At 42.1% G+C, this 11,429-nt stretch overlaps 1 protein-coding gene across 3 annotated transcripts; it reads left to right on the top strand.

Moving 5' to 3' along the window:
- The first annotated feature begins 395 nt into the window (after positions 1–395).
- On the top strand, positions 396–10,543 carry LOC118110455 (tumor protein p53-inducible nuclear protein 2). 3 transcript variants are annotated; one of them, XM_035158204.2, is made up of 4 exons: positions 396–702; positions 4,994–5,355; positions 6,447–6,603; positions 6,692–10,543. In XM_035158204.2, exons 2-4 carry the CDS (start codon positions 5,232–5,234, stop codon positions 6,957–6,959), a joined length of 549 nt encoding a protein of 182 aa, XP_035014095.1. In that variant the 5' UTR covers positions 396–702; positions 4,994–5,231; the 3' UTR covers positions 6,960–10,543. The 3 variants fall into 3 exon arrangements, with proteins under 3 accessions (XP_035014095.1, XP_035014093.1, XP_035014092.1); XM_035158202.2 differs by having other exon boundaries at positions 6,036–6,603; positions 6,695–10,543; XM_035158201.2 differs by having other exon boundaries at positions 6,036–6,603.
- Positions 10,544–11,429: the final 886 nt, after the last annotated feature.

Raw genomic sequence — 11,429 nt, 5'->3', positions numbered from 1 at the left:
CCTGAATTTATTTAATGAACCACCTAGTTGACAATTCTATGACTTTGCTGTCGACAGATCTTCATCCCTCCCTGCTGTAGAAGGCCTGCATTTGAAGCAGTTTGAGAGCAGACTCTGGATCAGTTTACCATCCCCCCCAGCCTGGACTGCAAACAGCAGGGCCGGGGAAGGTGGAGGCCGATCAGGGATCAGTCTCCGGGTGAAGTCACCACCAGTCCCATCTGGGCGCAGGTTGACAGCTCCTCTCTCGCCCTGCCCCCCACCCCCCTGTTACCTAGAGGCCCTCGGCTTGTGGCTTGTGTAAAATTCCGATTGGTCGATTTGTTTGGTGTGGGCGGGGCCTGTGGGCGGGGCCGGGAGTATTGTGATCTCACAATCAGCTGTTTTGTACGTTCTACATTCTGATCCGAGGATCAGCTGGAGGCAGCAATAAACAGAGGCCAAATCTGCAGCGGAAAAAAAAACTGAAGAGAGGAGAGGAGAGAAAAAAATAGCTGCAGATGTTATGATCTGAAAACGTCAGTGTAAAAAAAAGATTTTTACACGAAGCCCTTCTTCTGAGAAGAAAGCCTTTTATTTTTGTATAACGGTGTTTTGATCTACCTCACTTTAAAGGCTATCTAAAGCTATGCTTTAAGAATTGTTGTCGTTTCTACTGTGTGTGAGATCTCGTTTACAACTTGAATAACATTGCAAAGGCAGGTAAGCTATTCTCCATTTCTTATTTCTTATTTGCTCGTAACAATCGTTGTGTCTTTTGTGTGGAAGTGTGTGATCTCAGAGGAATCGTATGTGTCTCTGCCACTGAAGCCGCTGCATTCCTCGCAGGCTTATCTACACCAGATACCAGACGTTATGAAATCATACGACATGTATGTTATTCTTATGAAACGTTGTGTGTGTCGCTGCCTCACCACACAGGAGCTATCTTTGACTGCTGTGCCATGTAGCCGCTGATGACCTATTATTAGGTCATGGGTAGATTTGAAAGCAGCGAACACCTAAACGATTTAATGAGGTCGATTCGACGTCCAGCACTTGAAAATAACACCAGGCTGCATACATGGAGGTTACAGTCTGCAGGACATGTAGCAGCAGCTCGTTGTTTGTGCAAACTGCAGCAAATGAATGCTGATGTGGAGTCAGGTCGATGGCGGATGTTGATGTTTTTTCTGGGAGGCGAACCCTGCACAGAGTCGATGTTTCATATTCCACACAGCCGCAGATGTTGAACAGTCGAAACCACCGTCTTTACTGTGTCGTCCCGAGCTTTTCCACTCGATGTCTTTCGTGCACAGTCGCAGAGCCACAACTGTCATTGCGCTGACCCTTCAGCCGGGAGCTTATACGGATAATTCATGTTTAACCTGGATCCCCTGCACTCGCACTCCCGGCTGTCACTCGATGTGGGTTCATTGTTTTATTACACAAGTCCAGGGGTTTTCGTGTGTTTTCCCAAATGTAAACACTGTCGCTGTGAGCACCATATTTTATTTTCATCATGTCACTGGATTCAGTTCGATGACCGTCGACAGCAGCAGACACTCGCTCATCCATGGATTTGCTGTTGTCAAACTGCAGATCGGACATAAGGAGCCGAACTGATCGTTTAAACGCTCTGATAAATATGATTTTTGTGATATGTTTGCTACTCAGACTTTTTTTTCTCCTCCTTCCTCCGGTCGCCAAAAAAGCCGGAGCCTCTCTGTTAGTGTCAGTGACGTAAGCGTGACGCCACATGCGTCTTGTTTTTATTTCGCGAGTCCCCTCCCACCCCGCGCCTCGCCCCTCCCACTTTTATTTTAAAGGACCATTGCCAAATAAAAGTTCATGAGTCAAGATCCTCTCCACATATCAGGATGTGCAGTTGTTCCAGGATAAATATTTTTTTTATTCAGAGGCTTTTGACCGCAAGCATAAAATGAGCACATGCACACATACGGACGGGGTAATCCTGTGCTGACTGATCAGTGGGAAACTACAATAACACCCACTAGATCCAGATATTTATTTAGATCTGCACCAAATTGCACACACTCGTAAATATACATCCTTGAGACATGCATATACGTTTTTTCATCACGATCGACAAATTACTCTCAGAGAAATCAATGAAAATGCTAAAGAAAGTATAAAAGAAATTCGGGATCTGTCTCCTGATTCAGATATGCACCAAAATGTAAGGGCTGCTGCCTTGGCCCAACCCACCAAGTTTCGTGGAAATCCACTGGTGGAAGGATTATAGTGCTAAATTGAAACAGACAGGGGTGAAAACAGAACCTCAATTGGCTGAGGTAAAAATTAGTCAGAGTTAGTCCCGGGTTAGACGCTAATGGGCATCCTAAGAATAGAATGAAACAGCATGTCTTATCAGATTAATATTGACATCATCATAAATATGCAGAGGGAGCCGTTCTGGACTCACAAACCAATAATTAATGCAATACACACTAATAAAGGGGGAGAAAAACCTGAGCATGATGGTCAGACTTTCTGATATTATCAAGCTTATATATGTTTTACTTCAAATGAGATTAATCAGCATTAACATGTGGTAGTTGTTAGATAAGGCCTCTTCACCACCCATGCCATGTATCCAGGAACTCTCTCCTCCAGGATAAAAGCCATTTCATTGGCTGTTATTTGTCCTCTATTGACAGGATCACCAGCTTTATTTACACTACAGACAAACAGCCCTGAATTAGCTCATGCAGACTAAAGACCAAACTGATACAAAAATATTTATTGAGGTCCGTGTTGAGTGTGTGTGTTCTATCTACTGCACCCTATGCAAAGCAGCCCCCGGGCCTTCTCACCAAAAATTTGTTTATCTGAATTTATTGGTCACAGTCTCATGACTTTAGTGCTTTTATTCCAGGAATGCATTAAAATCAGTCTCAGTGTTGAGGACAGACTGCAGCGCCTCAGTTCGTAGTAACTCTGCAAAATCCCCAAAAGTACGACAACCCTGGGCCTTTTTAATGAACTGACTGGATAGACTTTTTAAAACATGACCTGAGAGCAGAGGAAAAATTAAGTCAAACAACCCAGAGTATTACAAAATACAACCGTAAAAGCCAGTTTTTGATCCATTTTCTCCCCCCTTTCATTCGTCTCTCACTTTCTCTTGTTATTTCAAGCACACGCCAATTCAAAGGGACTCATTGACAGTGACTTTATTTGTTAAAATAACTGTAATTCCACCTGACATGAGAAATCTCAGGAGCACATACAGTACTGTCGCAAATAGGACGTCTCTTCAGAATTATCACCATGACGATTCTCCAAATAAGGACAGAAAGCGTCAGCTTCCCAACAAGCATCCATGCATGTCTCCTTCCATGTCTCTCTGCTCCATGCGTAATTAGTTTCGCATTTTAATCTGTGCTCCTTCAATTCTACCAACCTCTGTGGCTGGTACAATAGTTCAGTGTCAGCAGCACATGTTGTATTTACATGCAGGTATTTTCGTTGCAGATCAGGCTGTGGGGTCAAACAGTTTTAGGTATGAAAGAGGTTATAAACTGGAATTTAAACCTCTGCAACCTTGAAACACCCACACAAATAAACTGATAATGGAGATAAAGCATATGAGGGGAAAGTCATTTAGCTTAAAGTTCATTACCTTAGTCAGCAGGTATTGACAGAGGTCGTGAACTCTCTGATCGCTTCAGTCCTTGCCTCTTCTGGACTCACACAGTTCAAGTAAATAGAACTCAGCCTTTGAACATATAGGGGTTTGCCTTATCAGCTAGCTGTTCAAAACACCTGTTCAACATTACATCATCGTATTTACATGTAGGTCAGACACTTGTCCTTTGCCTCAGCAACTGCTGTCCTCATTTATTTGCCCTTCTTTGTATTTTAACATTGTGCTCACTTAACTTTGTTAGACTTTACAAGAGTCTGGCTCTTTGTCTCACCTCCACCTCCTCTTCCTATTCTTCAGCCTGTCCAGCTGTCCTGAGACTTAGTTATATAAATATCATGGGGGAAGGGACTGCCGCCATTGTCCACCAGCTCCTTACTGGCTGAAAATCTTCCTTCACACTCTCACTGATTACCACACACTCAGAGTTTCTCTGCCACTTTAACTCACTATTAAGGCCACAAGCTGTAAGATGCAAGTTCAAATTGAGATGTTATACTACTGCAATAACAACATATCATTTTACTGCAATAATGCACATTTTATTAATTTCTCTTCCATTGAAGAACCAGTACATACTCCTTTATGGGTTCGACCTGCAGTGCATGACCTTTTCAGTCTATTGAACAAACCACAAATCTATAATCGCTTAGCTTTAATCCCGCTGTGATCAATATTTTATACCAACAATGGATCAAATGACTTTGTGCGTGTGTGAAACTGTTCACTTGTCATTACAAACCCATGGATAATGGAACCACACTCTTAAGTTTCCCTCAGCAACTCGAGTCTTGTGGTTTCTCAGGCCTCCAACTTTACAGCTTAAGGTCATTCTCATTGCCTCTCATCATCGTCACTAACTTTTCAGATGTACCAGGAATGTTTTCACTGAGAAGCTGTCTGTAGGGTTTTTTCTCAGTCGCAAACAGCAGACAGACAACATTAGCCACTAGCTGGTGAACACAGTGGAGAAATGAACAGCTACAGGGTCAGATATATTCCTCAGGAGTTGATTGAGACCAAAACAGAGCTGAAAATGGGAGAGTATTGGATTTGCATTCATCATGTGTTCAGAAAAATCACTTCAAATGAATATACAATGTTGTCTATACTGGATGTGTAACTCATTGTGCTAACCTGTCGGTAATAATACGTCAAAATATGATTTGAGTTTTTCTCACTTGTTGTACTGCACAACAAAATGACAATCAATCCAGTATTAAAGAAGTACAAGTTCCCATTTTAAGTTGTTGCTTCATCTGTAAGATGTGTTGACAGTGATGCACCCAATGACCACTAACCACTCTCTCCTCTCCCTCTTTCTCTACCTCTCTCTCTCTCCAGGCCTTTGCTCCAAACCAAGTGAAACCTTAAATTTGCACTACAGAAGCCTGTCCACTCCCGTTTGTCGAAACCGAGATCCAGCAAAGGGCTTCAAAAGAGAAAAAGACTCAAAAGATCAGACAAAGCATTGCATAAAATCGCAACAAGCGATAACGTAATCACAAATAAGAAATTCAAATAGGCAGCTAAAGCTTTTTTTTTTGTGGACAACAAATCGCACTTGGCAGTACCTGCAGCCATGTTTCAGCGTCTGAGCAACCTGTTGTTTGGGGAGGTGGAGGAGGTCGCGGCTGAGCTGAAGGGACCCAACCCCTGCGTGACGGAGGCTGACGAGGAGGGATGGATGCTCGTCAATCTGCCTGGTGAGTGTCAGCAGAGGGAGTGTGGGGTTGGATTTGAGGAATGATCAAGATTTAGGAAGTTAAGGAATACATCTGTTCTCTTTTGCATGTCTATATCCCAATTTAAGTGCATTATCTATAATCCTGAATTAAGTGTATTGTGTAGAGTGTAAGTGTAAAGTGAATATAAGGTTTGGGGTGGGGTGAAGAATCCTTCGGGGCGTGGCGCAGAAGTTCCAAACACATAATTCTCTGTGAACAATCATCTCCTTCCTCTTTGTTTATGATCTCAATCATGACAAAGCCAATTACTGAGTTTGAAATTTTTGCTTTGCCTGTTCAGAAGCCAACCAATCATCCAAAGCAACATAAAAGTAGCTCTCAGCAGAGTCGAGACAAACATTATGTCGCTGACATAAATCACCACCTTAGAGGGTCAGCACAACTAATGATGTGACTCTTTTATGTTCTGTGTTTCCTTACCCCCTCTTCTTCCTCCCCTCCAATTTTTTTAAACACCCTCACATTCTCCACACTGGTATGTGTGCGCGTGCGTATGTGATCCCTTTTAAAATTGCCCCCTTCAACACGCATGACTTTTGCGTCTACCACATTTGCATCCTTTTTTGCAACTCGCCGCCCCTTCCACCTGTCCTTATTGGCTGTCCCATCACCTGATTTCATCGCTGCCATGTGCTCAGAAGGGTCTGACAGCATGCTGCAGGCAGAGGATGAGACGGGAGCTCCGCTGATTGCACAATCATCCCCCGACAGTAACCTATCACATCATCAAGACACACATGCAAGGACTGAATTCCCCATTCCCCACCCGCCTCACAAGCGCCGTAGGACACATAAAGGTCAGGCACGAATTGCAGTAGCAACATCAGACCCCCTGTCTTGCCCTAGCGCTAGCCCATCAGACTCGGGTGCCATTACACCCGTGACCCTGCCAAGGCGGGCCAGACTGTCCACGCCCTCCTCCACCCCGTCGATGTCCCCTGGCTCTGGGAGTGAGTGTGGGGGCAGTGGGGGTAGCAGTAGGGCAGGCTCAGAGAGAGGCTGCATGGATGAGAGCTGGTTTGTCACCCCTCCCCCCTGTTTCACTGCAGAGGGAGCTACAGCAGAGGCCAGCCCGATGGAGGACCTTCTCATCGAGCACCCCAGCATGTCTGTGTACGTCTCGCCAAACAACTTATCCATGGTCTCCAACAGCAACCTGTCTGTGGTGGGAGAGGAAAGCCTCGTCAGCCAGGCGAGCAGCATGAGGTGAGAAAAAAAGACTTTTTTATGCAAACTTCATTCCACCTTCACTTCTGTCTGACTCACAACAATCACACCTATTCTCTCCCTGAAGCAGAGTGACTGAACCAGCTGCTGCCCCCGCCACCCGCAGCACTATCCCCACCAGGGTGAGCCGTGGAGCAGCTGCCCAGGCCGGGGCCCTGGCCAAGGTCACCCAAGTGGCCAGGGTCCAGCGTGGCAAGGCTCGCATCGAGAGGCGCCATCTGGGACGCAACCGCATCCAACGCCAAAACCGCACCAGGGAGCAAGTCCCTCGCCACGCAGCGCACGCCAGAAACACCTTACTTCACCAGCCCAGCAAGCGTAACGTCTGCCACTAAACTCCTGAACAAGCAGGGGGCATCGTTCAACCTGAGGGCATTAGACACACATTATTAAATATATTGACCCCACATCATATTTGCTTTCATTTCCGCACATTATATCATGATAAATCAAATACAAACATTAGCTCCTATGTTTTGGTTTATACACAAACTGGCTCCACCTGGTAGTTGTATGCCCCGTTCTGCTGTTATGAACCAAGCCCTCTGAGTTCATCTGTGTAGATCTTTATTGCATTATACATTTTGTCCGTTGCAGTATCTAAACAACTAAAAAAAAGTCTTCAAAAAATATTTACACAGGTTGTACTTAGTAACAATAATGTCTGAAAAACAGCAAAAAAAATTTAGCTCTACTAATTTTTCTTTCCTGTCTTGGTAAAACTATTCTCCTTTCTTCCACTCTTCCTCAAGGCATGTTATTATTATTTTTTCAAATCAGCCATTACATTATCTCCAAAGTACTTGTGGAGATAATGATTTGTAATTGAAACAACCAAGTGTAATTTACTCTTCGATGGAGGAACAGACCTTTCTGCTGGAATCCATGTAGGATAGAGACAAGTTAAGTCTTAGCATATTTTCCGCGAAAAACAACTCATCATGTCCTCAATGCTTTAATTCTTACAAAATAAAACTTGAATTTTATTCAGAAAAGGTGGAGAGATATACCGTGTGTGGCGAGAGTGACGGGAAGACCACTCAGACATTGGTTTCCCTCAATTTTGCAAAGTGACTGATGAAGTCGCGGCAACATGTGGCAACCCAATTTCATCACAGGAAACAAAATGCTGTGAGATTCCTCTCCTCTCGCTTCTGGTGGAAGGTGGAGAGCAAGTAGACGATGGTGAGAGAAGGAGCAAAACAGACTAAAGAGTCAAATAAATTATGGAAAGAATTAGAACTAGGTAGCATTAAAAAAAAAGTGATTGATATGAAATGGTCGTAGGAAAGTGTTATGTAACCCTCAGAGCAGCCAGTGAATTTCAACAAGTTGAATTCAACATCGAACTCTGCTGCAGAGCATTTAGCAAATGACTCTTGTTTTTATGTTTCTCTTGATAATGCTCGTCGTTTTTGTACATATGAAAATTTGTGCTACAGGCGGCCATAATATCATTATTGAGAAGAATTAGACATGCAGTGAAAAGATGCAGGGGCTTGCCTTTGGGTTACAGGGTATGGCAGGTTACAGTAAGTATAGAGCGGTATTAATGGCAACTCTTTATTTTGTTTTGTTTCTCTTTTTTCTGCTCATTTTATCTTTGTAAGGTTATATTTTTTTTATAGTCTCTATTTCTCTGTGTGGTTCCAGCAAAGAAAGAAAAGAAAGTCTGTCCCTGCCGGACAAAGAGAAAACACAACATTTGGCTTGTGAAGCCGACAAATTCTAAATAACTACACAGCATGGCGATCATTAAATGTGTTGTCTGTGAACTAAAGCAAGGTGCCCGGCACACACGTTCACCCACAGTGTGTGCTGTGTTAGCCACAGAAAGAAAGAACCATCTATACACATAAATCCCTTTCATAAAAAAATAAAAAAGTCCCTGCCTTTCAAGAACGCACTTGTTGGGAAAAAGAAAGGAAGTAACTATCTCCTTAAAGCCCAACAACAAGCATCTATCGTCCCCTACTTCCTGCTTATGAGCGTGCATCACATTTCTTTAACCTCTCCTCCATTACTGTCCGTCCCTCTCTCGTTTGCACATCCAGCTCTAACAGTGTCCACTTAAAGATCTAGCTAACTGATATGTGTTCAACAACAATAGTAAACAATGGTGCTGAAGTGTATGCTAATGTTTGTAAATTATTTGAGACATGGATGTAAGTTTGCACTGTCATTCATTTATGTGAGTCGAAGTTATAGCGGTGTGCTGTGTGCTTGTTTTGTTTTTTGTTTTTTATTTGTGGATTTTGTTTTTTTCTCTTCTTTTCGTTTTGATTCAAACTGTGTGTGAGAAGGTGTACTGACACGTAAACTGCTAGAAACTCTACAAAAAAAGTACATGAATAATGATCGTTTTATTTCTCTTGTAAATATTAAAAACAGAAAAAAAAACAATTTATAACGCTTCGTTAGATGTCAAAGCCTCTCAGGATCTGAGTCATTGTGTCCGATGGGACTGATGCGAATCCTCTCTCTGCTCATTAACAAACCAGGAGGGCGACTCAGTGGCCAAATGTGGTGGTTTCACCCCAGGGTCAGTGTCAGCCAGTTGAGATGCACCATACACAAACAGCACGAGACTCAGAGCTGATGTGCCATACAAAACACTGCCCTCCAGAGGGTTCACTTAGCACTGCATCTGCTGTATGGTCGCTGGTGAGGACACAGACCAATGACATGATTTTATTACAATCCGAGAGTCTGGGGGATTTGTTTGTTTGGGGTGCTGGGAAAATGGAAACGTCTTTTCTTGTTAAGATCATCTAGATAAAAAAGATAAATAATTTCCCCATGAGTCACATAACACACATTTTTCATTTCTGCCAATATTCCTTTTAAATGTCTCTGTTAATTTATAATATAATTATGAAATTATGTATCCTGTTTATTCCACTGAACAGTGAAGGGAATGCATCTGAGGTGATGAGTCTGTGTACACACACACACACACACACACACACACACACGCACACACACACACACACACACGCACACACATACATGCACACACATAGTGATCTCTTCGCTAGGCTTCCTCACACCTTTGGGGCTCGCTATTCTAACTGTGCCTAAGAGGTTGAATTTTGTTCCTGTGTTGTCAAAATAAAAGTCGGTACAGAGTGAAAACGGGGTAATAATAATGAGAGAGCACATGTGGATGTGTAAGTGTGTGTATGTACGAAATATATCACCACAGATACCTCTGCCGCTGCAATCCTGTCATGTTTTCCTCAATTTTTATTTCTTCCCTTTCTCACCAGTGTCATGTAAAAATGGCAAAAGTGTTGTCAGTATGTTGTGTGTGATTTTTGAAAATGTGTGGTCATCCAATAATGGGGAGAGGGGGCGGTCACCCAGTGTGGGGGGAACCTACATTACATGGGAGATGTGGTCAGGGAGAGGACGAGGCAGGAGACAAATAGTTTATATATTTAAGAAAAAGTGAAATTAAGTGTATCAGAAAAAATACAATAGAATATGCTTGTATTTTCCCATATAGGTATTAGAACAGTCGTTCACCAATAGGATGTTTTAAATGAAAGCCGTTGAATGTCTGGGGAGTTTCATATGTTTTATGTTGTGCCCTGAAATGATGGCAGCTTAAACACACTTGGGGTTTTGCCCATGTTACATCTCAATTAGTACACCCACCTCCCCCCATTAAACAATGAAATATATAAACATATAAAATTTGGTGTATCTGATATCTATGGTGATTGTGCCTTTCACTATCTCTGCATGGTTTTTGTGATGTACTGAGTTTTCCATCCCCTAAGTGGGCAGTCGTCCACTGACAGGCAAGACTATGCAAAAAGTCATCGGATGGCTTTTCCAACATCCATTCAGAAACCACAGGTACCCGCCAAAAAGAAAAAAAAACAAGAAAAACAACAATAAATACTCAGGTTGACACCTGAATCTTGTGTCATTATTTTCATCCGGGAGAACCGAAGGGAACAGGATTAGAGCAAACAGCGCGTGATCTATTGTCAACAATAGTGGAAGATAGGGCAGGACGAGATGGCCAAAAATTATTTCAAGAAAAAAAAAGTCAATATGGATAATTATCACGATAAATGTCACATTATTATTTCTATTAAGTGCAAAAAATGTTTTTAGTAAAGTTGAGCGAAGTTTGTGTTTTAAACTTGATAAACAGCAAAACATTTTAGACATCTGATGTAGATCACTTATGTGTTAAACCTCCTCACTGTGCTTACACAATGCACAAACTTTATATATAGAAACTTTGTTATATTGCTAATGATGAAAATTGGATTGTGATAATTGTTGATATTGTTTCATTCTCCAGCCATAGTAGAAGTATTCAGAACAGTTAAGTGAAAGAATAAAAACCACATTGTAATAAGTTAATGAGCAAATCAGCATTAAACTACAAAAATTTGAAAAAGCAACTTTTATGAGCAAATGTGATTACAGTACCAAACGTACACAAAATATCACAGAATGGTCCCTGTGAGTTTTACTGTATATGTCTTATATCATCGTGATGGGGAATAAACCCTAACTGATTCGTAGAGATTAAGTTAAATCCTTAACAATACACCATATTTTATAAATTGGACTATAATGTATAAGTACATGTATACTCTAAAATGCAGTACAAAAAAAGTAAAATATTTCCTGACAAGATCGAGTGAAGTAGATGTATAAAGTAGTTTTAAATGGAAATACTCACTAAAAGAACAGATATCTGATTTGTACTTCAGGGAACGCACTTTTTGACCTTCCACCACCTCAGAGATGATAGTATAAATGCAGGTGGAAGTTTACAG

This window comes from Hippoglossus stenolepis, chromosome 6 (genome assembly GCF_022539355.2).
Source record: "Hippoglossus stenolepis isolate QCI-W04-F060 chromosome 6, HSTE1.2, whole genome shotgun sequence".
Taxonomy (NCBI): Eukaryota; Metazoa; Chordata; class Actinopteri; order Pleuronectiformes; family Pleuronectidae; genus Hippoglossus; species Hippoglossus stenolepis.
Note: the sequence above shows the minus strand (reverse complement) of the source record. Positions and strands in the feature narration are given on the sequence as shown.